Below are 21092 nucleotides of genomic sequence, written 5' to 3'. Positions count from 1 at the left end.
ATATGCAGGACTAAATGAGGACATTTTTAAGTGATATTCAAACTTCGTGTTTTATAAAGATTGTAATTTTTCTTCATTCTTTGCATATATTCTGTAACATCAGACAGTAAAAGGATTGTACCACTGGACGGTAGCTCTCTTGTGACTTGGAAACTCCTGCAATAAAAATATAAATACATTACAAATTTACACTCTGTGAGCTTTAATTATTCTGTTACAATATTTTGCAGGAAGATACATGGTAATCCATTTTTTGTTTGTTTGTTTGTTTGTTTGTTTGTTTGTTTGTTTGTTTTTTAAGGGAGCAACATTTCTAATTTCAACTGATTATCAGTATGCCTTTGTTCTACCTGCTAGTGCAATATTTGGCTTTCCTTTTGTTCTCTGTCAGTTTGAAAAAAAAAGTTGTGGTTGTTCCTCTCTACTTTCTCTTCACTTCATTAATATTTAACTTCACCCAAATCCACAATCTAGGGCAAGACAAAACTAGAGTTTCCCATAGGTTAAATATGATTCATGGAGTTCTAAAATGCAACCCACTTTGTCCTATTTTTAACCATTTTCAGATTCCATTAAATATCCTTTTAAGATATGTGATGACATTTTGACTCAATATGATGACATTTTAGCACAACAATTTATGTTGCATCTTGATATGCTGATAAATCATGATTCCTCAAGTTAACTATTTAATGAGAAACAAGTTTGTTGTTTCTAACAACTGTGGTAACTCTAGTCACAAATTCTAGGCCACACTATGTTCCGTCATGCTGGAATCTATCATTTCCAAATCAAATGTTTATTGTCATAACAAGCTACTATATACAGGCACTGACCTGCGAAAAGAAATCTGAGAGTTGCCTTTCAGAGATATATACAACACACAAAACACTTTTCTGGGAAAGGGTCTTGCATTATTGCTTGGAATTTTGTATCATGTGTCACTTTTGTAATATTGTCCAATTCTTATTTGGTGGTAGGTCACTAAATAGCATAATGCTCCATATGCTCTCCTTCCTCCCAGAGTTGCTTTAGATGCTTCTTGCTTTTTAGATTGCGAGGCCCTTGAGTAGCATTCAGTGGCCACATTGATGGCATTGGTCTTGCTGAAGCACTTAATAGGGAGAACCACATGAAAATTGCTGTCTTTCTCCCTGAATTAAATGTAGATTGATTTCTTCCTTATTAGACAAACAATCATTTATAGTATCCAGGGGTCAGCACCACCATGTTGTGCGATGGACACTTGACAAAATTACCGTATTTAGTGACGGACATTGGAGGGGGTTATGCCATTCAGTCACTCAATATTTTGAAAAATTACCATGGATCTCAACATTTTTACCACGGACACTTGTGTCTGTGTACAGACACGTTGCTGACCCCTGATAGTATCTGACAGTTTGAGGACATATCTTTCTCATGCTCCTTGGTATCTTGGACAGTGACAAGTATCTTGATTTCACTTTGTCTTCTGCCATAAAGGTTGTGCAGCTCTTCCACATATGTATTGTGCAATATATAAATAGACTCCATTCAGTGGAGCATTGCATATCCCGGTTCGGTATTAGCTACACCACTACGAAGCACTGGATGGTGAGACTTGCAGTTTTGTTTAAGTGGCCTGCTTCAGGTGGTTTAATCGCAAATTAAGCATTGCATGCTGGGAATTGTAGTAAGAGAGAGAGTCAGAGACAACACTGATGGAAATATTACATCATTCTGACGTGCCCTAATTTGCAATGGTTGCAGTGACTGGCTGGGACGCTCCTCTGTTTCTTACTCTGGGGGAGGTTGCTGATGAGAAAACGCCCCGAGCGTTGTGTTAGCGCTATAGATACGGTTCTTAATCTCCCCGAGTGCCTGCTCAGCAGTTCCAATTTCAACATGTCGGAACAGCCGGAGCTCAGCGGCCTCAGCGATGAAGCAGCTTACACCGTCTGCTCCAACCCGGATCCCAGTACCAAGGTAAGCGGGGGACTGGGGGACGAAGCTGCTGATGAAAGAGGCAATCTGGGGAGATGGGGGATTAGAAAGAACGTGGTGACGAGGAAGGTGAAGCGATAGGGGAGTGGGGAACGTGCAGTGAGCGACACAGGGAGTCTGGCCTCTAGGGAGCAGGGGGAGACTGAAGATTCCTGTGGCGCCCTTACGTAAAGGGGTAAGGAGGAGGACCTCCTTATGCAGCCCTAATGGTGGTTTCCCCTCTCACCTGGATTTCTCTGTAGTTGAGTAACTAAATCTCCATACAGTTGGACGGCATCTCCCGCACATGTACTCACTGCATTTGATAAGGCTGGTGTAAACTTTACTCGGGGTTGGATCGGAGCCATGTGACACAGAGAAATCTATCCAATTTTAATCTTTTTTAAAACTTTATTTTTTTCTCTTTTTAAACATGGGTCCTGTCACTTTTCTTGTCTCAAGCACAGTGCAGAAAGGACCAGGCTCACATTTTAAACTTTAAACTAAATAAATTTGTTAGTCTCTAAGGTGCCACAAGTACTCCTGTTATTTTAAACTTTATAATTGCAGCCAAAAAAAAAAAAAAAAAAGTTCTGATAGCAAATCAACAGGATCGACTGTAGAAAGGCTCAAAGATTGTTAGTGTGCTGCATTGAATCACAGGGAGGGGAGGGGGGGACCTTGAGTAAAAGTTAAGACTCAAATTCCATTTTTTATCTTTGTTGCAGTTTAGTACAGTACTTCACAGGATCTTTTATTCTGAAAAAGGATTGGCAGGGGAAAACTCCATAGATTAGTTTTATGTGATTGCCTTGTTTTGGAGGGGACTATGCAATAATATTTGAACCATTCTTGATATGGAATTTTATCTTGTAAATTGTTAGGGCTAGACTCCCGAGAACAGTTTCCATTTTACATCAAAAACTGAATTCTTATGGCCATGAAGTAACTTAAATTTCCCTGTGGCCTGATGAGAACACACTTAAAATAATGCATGCAGTTGTGGGGCACAAAGCATTGGCAAATTAGAAGAAATTGAGAGGGGGAAAAAAGCAATCTACTCGGGAGCATTTAAGAGGCAAGAAGGGAGTCTGCGGGAGACAGAAAAATGCAGGATTTGGGTGTTGCTATATATGTTTAGGTTATCCAGACATCAAAGCTCATGCTTCAGAGCTTTGATTAGTCACCTGCAGAGATCAGGAAGGATTTCCCCCCCAGTGTACAGTTGGCTAGATGTATTTTGATCCTCATTGACACCTTTCCCTGAACGTCAGAGGCCTTGGCTACACTCGGGACTTCCCAGCGCTGCCGCAGAAGCGCGAGTGTAGTCGCGCTGTATGTACTCCACCTCTCTGAGGGGAATAGCTTGCAGCGCTGCGAGCGAGCGTGCAGCGCTGCAGGCTCTGATTACACTGGTGCTTTACAGCGCTGTACTCGCTGCGCTCGGGGGGGGCGTTTTCACACCCCTGAGTGCAGCAAGTTGCAGCGCTGTACAGCGCCAGTGTAGCCAAGGCCAGAGATTGGTCACAATTGGAGACATGACGGGATAGAATGGACCAGGGCACTGAAGTGGTACAGAGAATCCTCTTTCTAGGTGCCTGGCTTGTGTGTCTTGATCACATCTCAGAAATATATATAGATCACCAGATTTGGGGTCAGGAAGAAATTTTCTCCCAAGTCAGATTGGCAGGTACTTGGTTTGTTCGTTTTTTGCCTTCCTCTGTAGCATGGGTCGTGGTTCATCTAGTAGGATCATCTGGGCACATCTCACCTAATCAATTCGCTGCCAGATGGCACCTTAGCCTCTCTTGTTCTGTGTCTGGGGCATGCAACAGTTTAATCTCCTGTGGACTGAAATGTTTTGGTCTAACTGAAGTCTTAGAGCATAATATAGGATTATCAGTGTGAAATGTAATGGGCTCTGTTATAAAGGTGGTCAAAGATGATCTGATGGTCCCTTCTGGTCTGACATTCTGTTTAAAAGAGGTATACATCTAGAGGTGTAGTTTGACCCCCAAAAGTGGTTCAAATGGAGTAACTATGAGTAAAGGGATGGAAACAAGGATAAAGTATGTTAGCTTTTTTTGGTTTTTAACTTAGGAAACAAAATACCAAAGCATTTATCATTGGTGAGGGATAACAATTAATTTACAGAGCACTGTAAATTTGCATAGCATTTTACAGAATAATATCTTTTATTAATAATTATATAGGCCCTGTAGGTGTTTGCAGGGTCAGGGCAATAGACTTACAGACATGGACATACCATGTATGTATTTATGTTTATAACTTTTTGGTCCTACTGACCTTGACAATATCATTCTAAATTATTGATTCACAATAAAAGCCCAACTTCATGTGTTTGTATCGGCATCTTAATGTGCTTTCCTGAGTAGCATAACTATTACAATTTTTCTCTAGGATTTTCTGTTGCAGCAGACAATGTTACGAATAAAAGATCCTAAGAAGTCACTGGATTTTTATACAAGAGTTCTTGGAATGACGTGAGTAAAAATTGCATGAGATAAGATTTGTCTTAAATATATTTTGTATATTTTAATGATCCATTCTTCTGAAAAGCAAACCTTGGCATTTAAGACTGATTAACGTGAACCAGGCTGAATCATCAGCTAGTGCCCAGTTTGGTGACTCACTTGACTTAATCTTCATGATTGAGGCTTTCTACAGTACTCTTACATTTTCAATTGCAAAAGGTGAATTTGGACTAGTTTTAAATCAAATGTTATACTGGGGAAATTATCAGCTTTTTGTGGCTAGTTTTGCTAAGTAAGCAAACAACTGGCAATTATAGGCTTGGAAGGATTAGATTTTTGTTGGTAAATGTCAATTTCACTGTACACTCTCAAACTGAGGGGGGGGTTGGTTGATTTATCGCGTCTAAACTAGATGCCATAAATCGATTCCCCGCTGGATCGATCGCTGCCCGCCAATCCGGCGGGTATTGAAGACATACCCCCCAGACTTGAGATTTTTATTCTATTGTACCTACAGTTACTAGTTTTCAGAGGTTCATAATTTTTTTTAATTGATTATTTTCCAAATGTGTTCATAGATGTAGCTCTCAAGAATATTTCCATGACACAAATTTGAAAACTGAACCACATTTGAGGTATTGGGGGGAGGGCTGGGCAGGGAAGAGTGTAGTCATAATTCTCTAAAGTGGGGAGAAAGTGTTTTTTTGCTTTGTTTCGTTTTTGTTTTGTTTTTGGTTTACTTGCAATCTAGTAGCAACTTTAAAAACGCCATCAATTATGACTTTTTTTTTAAATAAAATTGTTGCCTTTTAGATTGCTCCAAAAATGTGACTTTCCCGCTATGAAATTCTCACTTTATTTCTTGGCTTATGAAGATAAAAATGATATCCCAAAAGATACAAAAGAAAGAACAGCTTGGACTTTCTCTAGAAAGGCTACACTTGAACTAACACAGTAAGTGTTAACTCCAGCTTTTTACAGTTCACTTCTGCTTACATTTAATGGACATTAGTTACAACTGTGTGCTTTGCACTAGGTTATATTATTGCACTTGTGTTTTATCTGGTCATGGGTTGTGTACAATTAATGTAATGTGGAAAAATACTTTCTCTTATATCATAAAAAGTATGACTTGGATGCTGGATACCTGAACAAGTAGAACTGTGCTTTTTCTCAATATTCATTAGCCCTAACATAGCATAAAGGAGGGGGGAACTGCTTCCTGAGGAAAAAAGCTAATTAAAGGAGAGCAGTGAAAAGGAAGATGAAGGGGTCCAGTGTACTAGGAAAGGAATTTTAGAGAACAGCTATGAGGTGGTTGTGGTGCACTGGATTGAGGACACAGTTGGGAGTCAGATCTGGATTCTATCCCCATCGCTTCTGTTAACTCACTGTGTGACCTTAGAAAAGTCATTTAAGCTTTCACTGTATAGAGTACTTTGAGATAGATGGATTAAAAGTGGTACAGAAGAGGGAATAAAATTATTTTCTTTGCTTTTTGAGTGCATGTGGCTCTTTTAATGTCACTTTATCATGTAATACTACAGTGATGTGAGAAATTTGCTTGAGGTCTCAGTCATTTTGTGTAACAATTAACTATTTTGTCAGTGTGCCACCATGTGTTTTGACATGGAAATAAAATGTATCCTAAATGTTTTGACAGCTGGTAATGATAGGTGCTGTGGTAACTTATGTAGAGACATAGAGAACCTGCCAAATAGACCAGTACACAAACTACTTAAAACAAATTTGTACTCCCTCGTAGTACTATTTCAGGTCCCTCTGCCCTCCACATCCAGTGAACAGTTGAGTGCTGACCCCTGCAACACCCCCTCCTCCTAATCTATATGAGGTTAGAGCCCATCCTAACCCTTCCAGAGTTGAGCTTGAATCCTTGAGAGGAGCAGAGAGTCTAGGCACTGCTACAGCCACAGCAGTAGTGAGGAAGCAAGCTTGACTCTGCCTCCTGGTGTAGGGAATATACCTTCAAGGTCCCAGAACTGTTACTGCCAACTTATGACATTACTAACAATTTGCAAACATGTGCTAGGGAAGGGATTTTATTGTGGGAGTGGATTGTAATGACCCTGGAATAGTGGCTGAGGGTAGCCTAGGGTTGAATGGTGGAGAGAGGGCAGGGCAAAGGGATTTAATGTATTTAAGTGTACTTGGCAGGGGGTGGGGGTGGGGGGGTGTCTTGTAACAGTGAAAGATGGGCAATGCAGTAATAAGAAGCAATCAGGAATTCAGTTTCAATGAGAAGAAAGAAAATGAAAATTAGTGAAAGGTAAACACTTATAAAACATCCTACAGCTCATACTTGTATTGAGCCACAAGATTTGCAAATGAAAGAGCTGAATAATTGTATGACCTTTTATACTATTAAAACAACGAGGAGTCCGGTGGCACCTTAAAGACTAACAGATTTATTTGGGTATAAGCTTTCGTGGGTAAAAAACCCACTTCTTCAGATGCATCTGCATATATAATATACATAATATAATGGGGCCCCAACTCTGATTGGAGTCTTCAGGCACAACTGTAATTAAATTAATATAGTACTATTTGATATGAGTGTAGTAAATTTCTACATGTGAGTCCATATATTGCACAAACGCCAAAAAAATTATCTCAGGGCATGTCTTCACTAGCTATGTTAAAGCGTTGCCGCGGCAGCGCTTTAACATGGCTGTGTAGTCGTGGCACCAGCACTGGGAGAGCTGTATAAAAAAACCCCACCTCCATGAGGAGAATAGCTCTGGGAGCACAGCCTACATTGCCACTGTACAGTGCTGAAACTTGCAGCACTCAGGGTGTGTTTTTTCACACCCCTGAGCAAGAACGTTGCAGCACTGTAAAGTGGCAGTGTAGACAAGTTCTTAAATATTGAATGACACTTTACATTTTAATATCTGAAAACCATCTAAGTCTAACAAAGCGTTGTGAAATTGGAATGCATGACAGTGATTGCCAGGAGAATGATATAAGTAAGTCCTCTGATATAAGGCTCCCATCTCCACAGCAAGTGCCTAGATCAGGGGTGGGCAAACTTTTTGGCCTGAGGGCCACATCGGGGTGTGAAACTGTATGGAGGGCCGGGTAGGGAAGGCTGTGCTCCCCAAACAGCCTGGCCCCTGCCTCCTATCCGACCCCTCCCACTTTCCGCCCCCTGACTGCCCCAACCCCTATCCACACCCCTGCCCCCTGACAGGCCCCCCGGGGCCTCACCCCCATCCAATTCCCCCTGTTCCCCGTCCCCTGCCTCCCCCGAACCTCTACCCCTTCCAACCGCCCCCTGTCCCCTGACTTCCCCCAGGACTCCCTGCCCCATATCCAACTCCCTGGCCCCTTTACCATGCCGCTCAGAGCAGCATGTCTGGACCCGCGCCTCCCAGCCGGAGCCAGACATGCTACCACACTGCCCGGAATGAGCGTGCAGCCCTGCCGCCTAGAGTGCTGCCGGCGTGACTGGGGGGGAAGGGGGACAGCGAGGGAGGGGCCAGGGGCTAGCCTCCCCGGCTGGGAGCTCAGAGCCGGGCAGGATGTAGTTTGCCCGTGTCAAGGCTGTATCCCCACTTTGAACTTTAGGGTACAAGTGTGGGGGCCTGAATGAGGACTTCTAAGCTTAACTACCAGCTTAGTTCTGGTCCGCTGCCACCATTCCCTTCCCTGGGAAGCTTTTAGAAACTTTTCACCAATTCCCTGGTGAATACAGATCCAAACTCCTTGGATCTTAAACAAGGAGAAATTGACCCTTCCCCCCTCCTTCCTTTCACCAACTCCTGGTGAATACAGATCCAAACCCCCTTGGACCTTAAAACAAGGAGAATTTGACCCTTCCCCCCCTCCTTCCTTTCACCAACTCCTGGTGAATACAGATCCAAACCCCCTTGGACCTTAAAACAAGGAGAATTTGACCCTTCCCCCCCTCCTTCCTTTCACCAACTCCTGGTGAATACAGATCCAAACCCCCTTGGACCTTAAAACAAGGAGAAATCAATCAGGTTCTTAAAAAGAAGGCTTTTAATTAATTTTAATTAATTAATTCTTAATTAAAGAAAAAGGTAAAAATCATCTCTGTAAAATCAGTATGGAAAATAACTTTACAGGGTAATCAAACTTAAAGAGCTCAGAGGACCCCCCTCTGTCTTAGGTTCAAAGTACAGCAAACAAAGATAAACACTCTAGTAAAAGGTACATTTACAAGTTGAGAAAACAAAGTAAAACGAAGACGCCTTGCCTGGCTTTTTACTTACAAGTTTGAAATATGAGAGACTTGTTTAGAAAGATCGGGAGAACCTGGATTGATGTCTGGTCCCTCTCAGTCCCAAGAGCAAACAACAACTTTAAACAAAGAGCACACCAAAGCCTTCCCCCCCCCCCCCCAAGATTTGAAAGTATCTTGTCCCCTTATTGGTCCTTTGGGTCAGGTGTCAGCCAGGTTACCCGAGCTTCTTAACCCTTTACAGGTAAAAGGATTTTGGAGTCTCTGGCCAGGAGGGATTTTATAGTACTGTACACAGGAGAGCTGTTACCCTTCCCTTTATAGTTATGACAGCCCGCCTCTGGCCTAGATAGTTACATTTGATTTTTAAAAAAGTATTTATCTGAAATTTGTTTTGTAGATGAGGCAAAAGAGAGCATTTTAAAATATCACAATGAGAACATGGAAATATAAGTTATCCTTCTGCAAACCAATTCAAAACACGGGGGAATTGCATACAGAGTTCTATCTATAGATGCATTTTGAATTCATCCGTATCTGTAGTATCTGAGTGCTGTAACTTTGGGAGAATATGATTGGGGGGAGGGATAGCTCAGTGGTTTGAGCATTGGCCTGCTAAACTCAGGGTTGTGAGCTCAATCGTTGAGGGGGCCATTTAGGGATCTGGGGCAAAAAAAAAAAGTTGGGGATTGGTCCTTCCTGGAGTAGGGGGTTGGACTAGATGACCTCCTGAGGTCCCTTCCAACTCTGATATTCTATGAATGAGGACAACTGTCCCTGAACTGTAGGGATCTAGGTTGTAATGTATCTTTTGCTCTGGGTAATTCCATATATTTCTAAATATTTTTTGATTCTTCTCAGAATTTTTTTTTTAAATAGTATGCTGCTCTTCATTTTATATTAATTATGTTTTTCCCTTTCTCTTGTAGTAATTGGGGCACTGAAAATGATGAGAATCAGTCTTACCACAATGGCAATTCAGATCCTCGGGGATTTGGTATGTTTTAGAGAAAGTTACGCACTGCAGTCATTTTTCTTCTTTTCAGTCTTTGATTTTTTTTATGTCTTTAGACAATTTAAATTGAGAAAATGTTCATATGTAAAATAGAGCAATAAGTTAAGTGTACAGGTTATTGGAACAGTTCTACTACTTTGTGTTTTGATAACCGTACAATAAAAATGCTAATAATGTATGTAGATGAAGTGACTTAGCATTGTGGATTAGTTTAAATAAAAAAGTACTCATTTTTGGAGACTTGAAGAGATTTTGAAATCTGGAATTTTACCTCTGTTTTTCTGGTATACAGACCCTTGAAAATTAGGAATAAGAACTTGTGGGTAAATATATTGTCTTAAGAATAATGAGCCACAGTTGTAGTTTGTACATAAAATTGACTCTTAAAGCAAGAGTATCATTGTTTCTGGTAGACATTTTAACATTAAGATTTTAGTAAAAGATATTAAAAATAATATTTTATCTCTGGTTGCTCCCAGTGTTGAGACTTCGTTAAAGAACACGAACTTGGATCTTGGTTGGAACTCCGTGTGTAATTAGTAGAACATTCAATTTTTTAAAATATAAGATTGAGTTTTGCTCAGATATATGGGTGAGAGCAGGATTTGGCCCTGATGTGCAGAGGAATTCTGTGACTTGATATTCTGAATGTCTGAAAGATCACTGGTATGATTTATCAAATACATGTTTTAGACTAGACTATATTTGATTTGATATTTTGAGTTTCTGAACTGATCCCTGAACTTGGGAACAAGTGATTAGTATTCTTGCCTTTATAAACCCAATATTAGTGTTTAAATTCTTAACCTATTTTGTAAATACAGAAAACTTCCTGGTACTTGGACTTACTGTTTTTATGAACACTTTCTCTTTTGCCTTTACCTTTCAATTTCATTTTTCTTCGACTCTGATTCTATTGTGTATATCACTGTGTCACTAGAGTATTCTGCAAAACATTTTAACTTTTGAGACCTTGTAAAACAGCTAGCTCGTTTTACTAGGTCCTTTCATGGATTTCATAGCTAGGTCCTTTCATGGATTGAGAACTGGTTAAAGGACAGGGAACAAAGGGTAGGAATTAATGGTAAATTCTCAGAATGGAGAGGGGTAACTAGTGGTGTTCCCCAAGGGTCAGTCCTAGGACCTATCCTATTCAATTTATTCATAAATGATCTGGAGAAAGGGGTAAACAGTGAGGTGGCAAAGTTTGCAGATGATACTAAACTACTCAAGATAGTTAAGACCAAAGCAGATTGCGAAGAACTTCAAAAAGATCTCACAAAACTAAGTGATTGGGCAACAAAATGGCAAATGAAATTTAATGTGGATAAATGTAAAGTAATGCACATTGGAAAAAATAACCCCAACTATACATACAACATGATGGGGGCTAATTTAGCTACAACGAGTCAGGAAAAAGATCTTGGCGTCATCGTGGATAGTTCTCTAAAGATGTCCACGCAGTGTGCAGAGGCAGTCAAAAAAGCAAACAGGATGTTAGGAATCATTAAAAAGGGGATAGAGAATAAGACTGAGAATATATTATTGCCCTTATATAAATCCATGGTTCGCCCACATCTCGAATACTGTGTACAGATGTGGTCTCCTCACCTCAAAAAAGATATTCTAGCACTAGAAAAGGTTCAGAAAAGAGCAACTAAAATGATTAAGGGTTTAGAGAGGGTCCCATATGAGGAAAGATTAAAGAGGCTAGGACTCTTCAGTTTGGAAAAGAGAAGACTAAGGGGGGACATGATAGAGGTGTATAAAATCATGAGTGATGTTGAGAAAGTGGATAAGGAAAAGTTATTTACTTATTCCCATAATACAAGAACTAGGGGTCACCAAAAGAAATTAATAGGCAGCAGGTTTAAAACAAATAAAAGGAAGTTCTTCTTCACGCAGCGCATAGTCAACTTGTGGAACTCCTTACCTGAGGAGGTTGTGAAGGCTAGGACTATAACAATGTTTAAAAGGGGACTGGATAAATTCATGGTGGCTAAGTCCATAAATGGCTATTAGCCAGGATGGGTAAGAATGGTGTCCCTAGCCTCTGTTCGTCAGAGGATGGAGATGGATGGCAGGAGAGAGATCACTTGATCATTGCCTGTTAGGTTCACTCCCTCTGGGGCACCTGGCATTGGCCACTGTCGGTAGACAGATACTGGGCTAGATGGACCTTTGGTCTGACCCAGTACGGCCTTTCTTATGTTCTTATGTTCTTATGAGAAGGAAACGCCAAAAATTATAGTACCCTTAATACATTTCCGCCCCTCTTCTCCCCCCCCCCCCCAAACTAAAACAGGGCTTTCCTTGAGTAAGTTATTTTAACACATTTAGATACATTTTAGGTGAGCTAACTTGGAAGCTCTTTGCATAGGGTAAAGTGCCTGTCATATTTTGGTGCTGTAACAACAATCCATTTGTTGTAATTTTTGCTCATTTATGCACTATGTCCTCTGCCTCTGCTTACTCTATTGCACAGGTCACATTGGAATTGCAGTCCCTGATGTAGCTGCAGCTTGTAAGAGGTTTGAAGAGCTGGGAGTGAAATTTGTGAAGAGACCAGATGACGGTAAGTCTTCACCAAGACATCTTATCAATATGATTTGATTCTTGATTTCCCCCCCCCCCCCCCCCCAGTAAACTGTGAATTCGTCTTTCTTTCATGTATTGTTAGGGGAGGAGGCTAGGTGATATGGGTTTTTAATAGCTGCTGTACGTTCTTGAATTCATTCATCATCCTCGGGTTTTGCTAGAACCAATCAAAGTTTCTCTCTTTTATACACTAGGAAAAACTTATATTTGGTCTGCCCCAGAGTAACTTCTGGAAATCTGTTCAGCTATCTATGGCTAAAGTTTGTGCACTTTTGTTGCTACTTCAATTGACCATGTTGTGTTATCTCCTCTATTCCATATAGAATTTTGTATGGCAGCAATCCTATGATTGGGAAAGTTTGTCCTGTGTGCTAAATTCACATGTAACATCTGCGTTGTCTCATTTTAACATCCTAGAAGCCTAACGAAATACTCTATTCATCAAAACTGGGAACGTTCCACAGCTTGTCATACACTGCAACCCTAACAGTCCCCTCTTAATTGTCTTTTCTTCCAAAGGATACAGATGTTCTAGCTCTGTCCTCTTTCTTCTTCTTTTTTTTTTTTTTTTTTTTTTTTTAAATACAAAACTCTAGTCCTTGTATCATTCTGGTTACTTTCTGCTGTTTCAATTCTAGATAATTAGGGCCAGGGCCAGGGCTGGCTCCAGGCACCAGTGTAGGAAGCTGGTGCTTGGGGCGGCCAATTCAAAGGGGCGGTACTCCATCCGGTATCAGGGCAGCACGTCCGGGTCTCCGGCGGGAATTCTGTGGCGGGTCCCTCATTCCCTTCCTTCCTCTTTGAGCTGCCGCTGAAGTGCCACCACTCATCATTTTTTTTTTTTTTTTTTTTTTTCTCTGCTTGGGGTGGCAGAAAAGCTGGAGCTGGCCCTAATTAGGGCCCTACCAAATTCATGGTCCATTTTGGTCAATTTCACGGTCATAGGATTTTTAAAATAGTCAATTTCATGGTTTCAGGTGTTTACATCTGAAATTTCATGGTGGTGTAACCGTGAGGGTTCCAACCCAAAAGGGAGTTGTAAAGCTGTTGTAGGGGGGTTGCAAGATTGCCACACTTACTTCTGTGTTGCCTTCAGAGCTGGGCTCAGAAGGCTGCCGCCAGGGGAGGTACCTGGAGTTGGGTCTGATCTCCCCCGAAGAGCAGCCTTGTAGGGGAAGTGGATTGTAATGACTCTGGAAGAGAGTCTCTGCAGAAGCAGGGCAGCTCACGCTGCCTGCGTCCCCCAGCGCTGACCTGGCTCCCAGAGCTGCCTGGCCCCGCCTCCACAGAAAGGAACGGGAGAGCAACACACACCACCCCCAGCCGGGGGGTTATGGGGACAGACAAATGGAGCCTGGGTCGGGGAAGGAGCAGTGATGGGCACCCCAGGGCTGGCATTAAATACAGAGGGGACTTCCTGGCGGGGGCTATAGCCACCCCCGCAGAGCAGACCCGGCCTGCAGCTGGCTCCGTCCATCACTTCCACCACCCCACAGAGACCCACACAATCCTGAGCCCTCCCCCCCTTTGTGCCTCCAGAGACCTCTCTCCTCCCCTCTGCTCATGAGCTCCCTACAATCCCCTCCTTTGCCTCCCCCTGCCTAAGTCCATTGGCCGGGAGGCTCCCAGCCTATTGGCCGAGGGGAAGCCACAGGTGAGCAAGCCCCAGTCATCATCATCACAGGCACAGCAATTCTTTGTTTGGGTATTTAATTTCACTGAGGTAAGTAATTTAATCTACTCTTCCTTTCCACACAGTTTGTGGCTTTTCCTGTAAGAAAACTTACAACTTCTTTGCAAAGAAGTCCATTTATAGATTTTCACTTGAAAAGTATATTTTCTTGTTAACTCAGTTTCATAGGCAATTTAAAAAGTCACTTGAATTGTACCTGTGTTTTTTTTTTTTTTTTTTTTCCCATTGATCCAAAAACACATGGAAGATGTGCAGATTTTTATTGCTGTGGGCCAAACCACCCTATGTGGAAATGTAAGGGTATGTCTACACAGTCGCCCAGCGCTGTAATAAAACCACCTCCGCGAGAGGAATAGCTACCAGCACTGGGAGCATGGGTCCCAATGCTGTAGCACTGTCTACACTGCCACTTTACAGCGCTGAAACTTGCATTGCTCAGGGGTGTGTTTTTTCACACCCCTGAGCAAAGAAAGTTTCAGCGCTGTAAGTGGCAGCGTAGACCAGGCCTAAATGTCCAAGCTAGAAAAGCTCTGCAAGGGTAAGGGTCCCTTAAGGAAATTTTCCTCAAGTGATTCATTCTTCTGGGCATTCCATTCTATTGTTCCCTCCTATAGTGATATTGATCAGCGTTTCCACCCACAGGGGAGATGCAGAAGACTGGGTCAACCCTGCAGCGAGTCTGCCTCTACCCTTGTTCTGTCCGCTCCCTCTACCAGCCCCTTTGGCCTCCCTAGGATTCCCCTGCCATTACTCCCGCTGGGTCTTCTTTCTCTGGAGCTTCTCATAAAGTAAAGCCTGTCACTCCAGGTTCTCATCTCTATAATGTATTTATTAAGTGTTAATTAATGCACTATGGGAGTCCCCCGACTCCCCCTTCAGCCCTCTGTATAAATTGATCCCCTCCTTTGCATATGTTCTGCCCATAGGGGTGGTTTCTGTAGCCCTAGGGCAGCAATATCCCCTGTGCCTTTGCAACAGGGTGAGGGAAGGAGACCATGGCAGTTCCCTATTTATGTGATTTGCAAGAAGTGTTCTCATTACTCAGGGTACCAAATATGTTTAAATGATATAAGTGCCTTGTAAAATCCCAAAGCAAGCTCATTTTCATTTCTCATGTAATAATCTCATACTGTATACACATTTTTCATTAATTATAAGTTGAATTTATTATTATTTATTAGCTAGCTAGGTTACTGTATTTTTTTCAGCGTGGAAAATTGTGTGCTATTTTATGGGTTGAATGACTGAATGACATAACCCCACCCCCACCCCTCCCAAATGTCTGAGTCTGGTAATTTTGTCAAGTGTCTGTCGTGCAACATGGTGGTGCCTACCCCTGCTTATTAATGAAACCAAAACTGCAGATTGAACCAAATTTGGCTTAACTGTATTCCTCTTCCCCCCCCCCCCCCTTTACTACTGTTAAATCCTCTGAAAACTTGTTTTTATCCATTACTAACCTAATCAGTCTTCTAGTTATAGTGGTATAGAATAGGAATATTGAGGCTTATTTTTTTTTATTGTATAATCTTTTATATTTCATGCAGTGGAGAGTGTTAAAATATTCCTCTGAGGTCTATATTGAGAGAGAATCTCATTGCATAATCTGCTTTAAAAAAAAAAAATCTGGCAGGGAATCAAGAAAAATCTGTATTATCAAATCCTTTCCTATATGAAGCGACCTCACAGCTCCAGGACAGACCTCACTTTCCCTTTATAACTCTCTTCTATGAATTGCTCTTGTCAGTAACTGCCTTTCATGAAAAACTTTGTCATGATAGCATCCTTCCAACAGGGAATGAAAATGGCTCTCCTTTTGGAACACTGATTCCTACTTGAATTGGAGTGTAACATCACGGAGCACACAATTCTCTCTATGATACCCCCACTTTCTGTTCACCATAGGAAGAAATAGACCCTCTACCTGCACTAGAGATCTTTTGAATCACACATAGTGATGTAACTGAAGCCCTATGTTTCTTTGGCTGGAACTAGCATTGGTATGTGTGACCCTAGTGCAGAGGCTGGGAATCAACTTTTTAAATACCCTGATGGATAGTATAGACCTCGTATAACCTTTTTTCTAGTTCATGGTCAATTTCTCTGTCAAAAACAAATGGCAATTAAATGTCTTTGCTGATAAACTTAAATTTTAAAAAATCATGACGTAGGTAACATGCTGGTAGTATTTACCTGAAACGTCCCACCTCGTTAGCAGGTGTTGATGCTGCTAGGAAAGGGTTAAGTGAGTGCTGTTGACTTCGAGATAGGTGACTCAATACCATCACCTGGGCAGAAAGAAAGGGGGGAAGGGAGAATCTAGATGTGAGTTGAATAGTCCTCAGGGAGGAACCTTAGGATGAGCCACGCCTGGGGAAAAAGGTGTGAGCTGAGTTTTGGCTTTAACAAACAAAAGTACAAAAATACAACACCCACCAGGAAGAGCTGGTGTTTGGACTTCACGTTTATTGTTTGTATAGGTGGTTGGAAAAGGCATCTGATGACATAGCAGTGCAGCAAAAAGCAATTTTAAAATGGCAATTTTATAACACTGGTTCCAACTTTTGTAGTTAGGCTGAACTAGAACATGACAGAGTTATAGTGTCACTTCAGTTATGTCAGTATGATATGATAATGTGCAAACTTGCAGATATACTATCTGCCCCATAGTTTTAAAGCACAAGTTAATCATACAAACTGCTTCCCTGACTGTCTTTAAAAGTCTGAACTGGATCCTCGGGGTCGGTGATGAACTGTGATCTTGAACACATTATTTGAACTTCCTACTCTGTCTGCCACGCAAAGACAATAGGAAATCTTGAAACCATAAATCTGTGTCGTTCTTGTCAGTGTAAAAACAATCTTAATAGTCTTCAAACATTAAGATTAATATTTTAACTATATCTGAAAATATGTATCTTTTTATTGTAGGTAAAATGAAAGGACTTGCATTTATTCAGGATCCTGATGGCTACTGGATTGAAATTTTGAATCCTAACCACATGGTGACCCTCATCTAGTTTTAAAGTAACATACTATACAGTAGGTACAAGTCTTTTCCAGGAGGCTGAAAACATATAACACACTCTACTATTTATGAGACATATACTTGATTGAGAGGAATTAACCTCACCCACAAATAGTTATTTACCAATCCTGTTAGAACCTCATCTTGCTTGGATTCCCCTTTGTATTCTTCTTTTGTTTACTTTTTTGTGATGCCACTGCTTCCTGTTTCTAATTAGGAGAGCATAATACCATCTGTGTTCTGAAAATGCACTCATGCACATTCACCATTTATGCAAAAAATAGTATATTCGCCCCTTCGGGGCTGATTTGAGTTAGTGAAATTTTGGCTGCACAATATAGCTATGTTTGAACCAGCCTGAGAATTGGTATATTGGGGGTGGGATATGTGAGTAGGAAGATTGCTGTATCTTATGTCGTGTATGTCTAGCACCAGCGACAGGTTTTTTGTTTGTTAAACTTGGGGAGGGGATAAAACACTTTAAACTAGACTTTTGGGCTACATCTTGCTTACACTGAAGTCAATGGCAAAATTCCTTTGGACTTCAATGGAAGCAGGATTGGGACCTTTGTGTGTACAGTTATGTCAGTAGACATTCAGGAGCAACTTGTAGGTATTCAAGCTGCTTGAGACTAGAAACTTAATGGCAGTGGCACATCGAGTCCAACAGAGAGAGAGAGTTCAGTCTGCGTTGCATTTGAGCAGCTATGACTGTTGACTGCAAGTAAGCAGACGAGGTCAGCAGACTTGCCACTTGCTCTCAAGAGTGGGCATCTAAGAGGACAGAATCTGAACATCTATTCTGAAAATCAAGGGCTATACAGCAATTAGCTTACAACTAAGAAGTAGCTGAAAATGCCATGATTCCTTATTCAGTGGCTGAGAGCTGGCAGACATACTTATCCCTTATCTGTGATTGCGTGTGATGCCTGGGCTTCTGCTAGCTATAGTGCATTTAAACTATATCTTTTATATCAAGCTACAATTTGATACAGGAGTCTGGTTAACTAAAATCCTAGTAGTTTGTGAAACCATGACTACCTGCTGTTATGACAACTTTTTATCTGCCTTTTTAAAAATATAAAAAGTAGTAGTTGCAGTTGCAGTGAAGTTGTACATGTGAACCAGTTTCATGTTAAAGTGTTTCAGTAGCACTGAAATACTCACTTTACCGTCCCCCCGCCCCCACCAAAAAGCAAAACCCATAACAAAACCATCTTGATATTTAGTGCGTTTCTAGAAGCACTTTATAATTCCTGTTGGGACTGAACAGTGCTGAGTGATGTGACTGTTAAATTGGATAGCCCTGTGGCATCAAATAAAAGTATTTATTTCCAAATAAAGTGCCTGCAAAACTTTGAAAATTCTTCTCTAAAGCTGTATGACCTACAGTACTTCACTACCCACTAAGGCCTTGTCTACACTACAAAGTTAAGTAGACAAGTTATGTCAATGATCATCCACCGCTGTAATTAAACCACTTTTGCACATCCACACAGTGCTTCTTGTGATGGCGGATCGCGTCCACATTTGGTGCTCTTACATTGACAGAGCAGTGCACCATGGGTACCTATCCCACTGTGCAACTTGCCACCATCTGCTGGTGTGTGTTCTGAGAAGGGCTTGCAGTGCCTCCTGGGGATGGGCCCACTGTCCCATGATGCAGTTTTCTCTGTCTCATCATTTCATGGGCTTCTGAATACGTTTCGTGGTGCTTTTCAACAGCCCCTGTAAACTCTGCCCACCATCTCTGTCTCAAAATATGGATCTTGCACTGCTCTCCAGTATCACGATGAGCATTATGAACACAATGCAGCTGATCCTGCAGTATTTTATGAGCTGAGAATCAGATAATGACTCTGTCGTGTCTGCCTTGCTGCATGCCAGGAACGAAACAATTCAGGGTTACTTTTGGCATTCACAGAGCAGCTGCACACAGTGCATCATCAGTTCTGGGCATGGGAAACAAGCACTGAGTGGCAGGATCACATTGTTATGCAGGTATGGGATGATGAGCAATGACTACAGAACTTTCAGATGTGCAAAGCCACCTTCCTGGAACTGTGTGTGGAGCTCGCTTCTGCCCTCTGGCACAAGGACACCGAAATGAGAGCTGCCCTAGCGGTGGAGAAGCGAGTGGCAATCGTTGTGTGGAAGCTGGCAACTCCAAACTACTACCGATCAGTTGCGAATCAGTTTGGAGTTGGGAAGCCCACTGTGGGGCTTGTAGTGACGTAAGCGTGCAGGGCCATTAATCGTCTCCTGCTTCAAAGGACTATGATTCTGGGCAACGTGCGGGAAATAGTGGATGGCTTTGTGACAATGGGATTCTGTGATGGGATCCCCGGGGTACAACCTGGAACTGTGGGACTACTAGGCCCCCTTAACTTTCCAGCCTGGGCTGTCTCTCACAATGCTTTGCCTGTGACAAGCAGCAAACCCCACCAGGCACTGTTATCACTTAGCCACCAGCATGCAGAGGCACACCCTGCTGAGTTGCATGAATACTCTTCAAGTCACTCATGAACTACACACAGGGACACACCAGTAAATCTCCCACATCCCCAACCTTGCATTCCAGAAATATACCATCTTACACTGCTCAAGACCTCTTGAACTGTACAAGCTTATTAATTAGTTCATCGCTTCATCAAAGGAAGGTGGACATTCACCAGCCTTTGTAACCTGAGCAGATTTCCCAAGCACTTTAGATAAACTCACTGGTAACGATAAAACATTAAAGTAAGCTTATTAACTACAGAAAGATAGATTTTTTTTTTTAAAGTGATTATAAATGGTAGGCATAAACATCAGAGAGGTTTACTTTTTATTTTCTCAAAGTAACTAGGCATTCTAAATCCTAAACTTTTAGACTAAGCACGAGTTGAATCAAATAGCTTTTCTCACCCCACTGGATGTTGCAGGTAGATTACAGTTCTTAATACACAGGCTGAATTTCCTCCTCAGCCTGGGACCAGTCTCCTCAGTTCAAGTCTTTGTCTTCCCAGTGTTCTTTCAATCCATGTCCCTGGAAAGGTCCTGGTGTGGGCATGTCCTTGCAGAGTCACAGGTTGAGCAATCCCTATTGTGTGGTGCTTACATAACTGAGTCAGAGTTGAGCAATTTTCATTGTGTGGGGCTTGTGCAACTGTCTTATTGAATTGTAGATCTCTGGTTTACAATTTCCTCTGGTCAATGGTCATAACCCACTCTGCTGGTGTGGGTTACCTCTGTTGTTGTTACTGGAGAACTAGCACTGGATGACTCCCAAACTCACAACATAATTCAGTAACAACCATATAGCAAAATGTCATAACTTCATACACACTAATGATATGCATATTTTGATAAAATGATGGGTTTCAGCAGATCATGACCTTTCATATGGTATCTTATATGGCATGCTTTATGAAATATCATAACTATATACAAATGATGAATATGGGGGTTACAGGGTGCTACACCGTGCCTCAAAGTGTCACAGATTCCCAAGCTACAATGAGGCGACAGAGGGCATGCATATCCCCATTTTGGCCCCACATCATCTTGCGAAGGAGTACATCAACAGAAAAGGCTACTTTTCTAGGATATTGCAAGCTCTGGTGGATCGCTGGGGTTGTTTCACTGACAGCAAGGCAGGGTGGTCAGGGAAGGTGGATGACACATGCATCTTCAGGAACACTGGCCTGTACAGAAAGCTGGAACTTTCTTTCCAGACCAAATGCCAATAGAGATCCTTGGAGGCCCAGCCTACCCCTTGCTCCTGTGGCTCATGAAGCCTTACAGTGGGAACCTTGACTGCAGCAAGGAGCGCTTCAACAACAGGCTCAGAAGGTGCAGAATGACTGCTGAATGTGTCTTTGGCCAATTAAAGGGTCACTGGTGCTGCCTTTTTGGCAAGTGAGACATCAATGAGGAAAATATTCCCATGGTCATAGCAGCCTGGTGTGCTCTGCATAACATATGTGAAGCTAACAGAGAGAAATTTCCTCAGGGGTGGTGTGTTGAGGTGGATTGGCTGACTGCTGATTTTAAGCAGCCACATACCAAGGCTGATAGAGGGGCCAATGGTG

The 21092-nt window shown here is 41.9% G+C and overlaps 1 protein-coding gene across 2 annotated transcripts; it reads left to right on the top strand.

Moving 5' to 3' along the window:
* The first annotated feature begins 1725 nt into the window (after positions 1-1725).
* On the top strand, positions 1726-18500 carry GLO1 (glyoxalase I). Of its 2 annotated transcripts, none has more exons than XM_065400767.1 (6): positions 1726-1968; positions 4402-4469; positions 5274-5414; positions 9615-9682; positions 12186-12275; positions 16923-18500. In XM_065400767.1, the coding sequence occupies exons 1-6, from the start codon at positions 1801-1803 to the stop codon at positions 17009-17011; spliced, it is 624 nt and encodes a 207-aa protein (XP_065256839.1). In that variant the 5' UTR covers positions 1726-1800; the 3' UTR covers positions 17012-18500. The 2 variants fall into 2 exon arrangements, with proteins under 2 accessions (XP_065256839.1, XP_065256838.1); XM_065400766.1 differs by having other exon boundaries at positions 4387-4469.
* Positions 18501-21092: the final 2592 nt, after the last annotated feature.

Source organism: Emys orbicularis, chromosome 3 (assembly GCF_028017835.1).
Source record: "Emys orbicularis isolate rEmyOrb1 chromosome 3, rEmyOrb1.hap1, whole genome shotgun sequence".
NCBI lineage: Eukaryota > Metazoa > Chordata > Testudines > Emydidae > Emys > Emys orbicularis.
Note: the sequence above shows the minus strand (reverse complement) of the source record. Positions and strands in the feature narration are given on the sequence as shown.

Excerpts from the sequence above, each read along its gene's own strand:
- GLO1 (XM_065400766.1), top strand. The coding sequence starts at position 1,801 with ATGAGAAAACGCCCCGAGCGTTGTGTTAGCGCTATAGATACGGTTCTT. Across the intron at positions 4,470-5,273 it reads ACAAGAGTTCTTGGAATGAC|ATTGCTCCAAAAATGTGACT; the intron begins GTGAGTAAAAAT and ends GTTGCCTTTTAG. Across the intron at positions 9,683-12,185 it reads TTCAGATCCTCGGGGATTTG|GTCACATTGGAATTGCAGTC; the intron begins GTATGTTTTAGA and ends TCTATTGCACAG.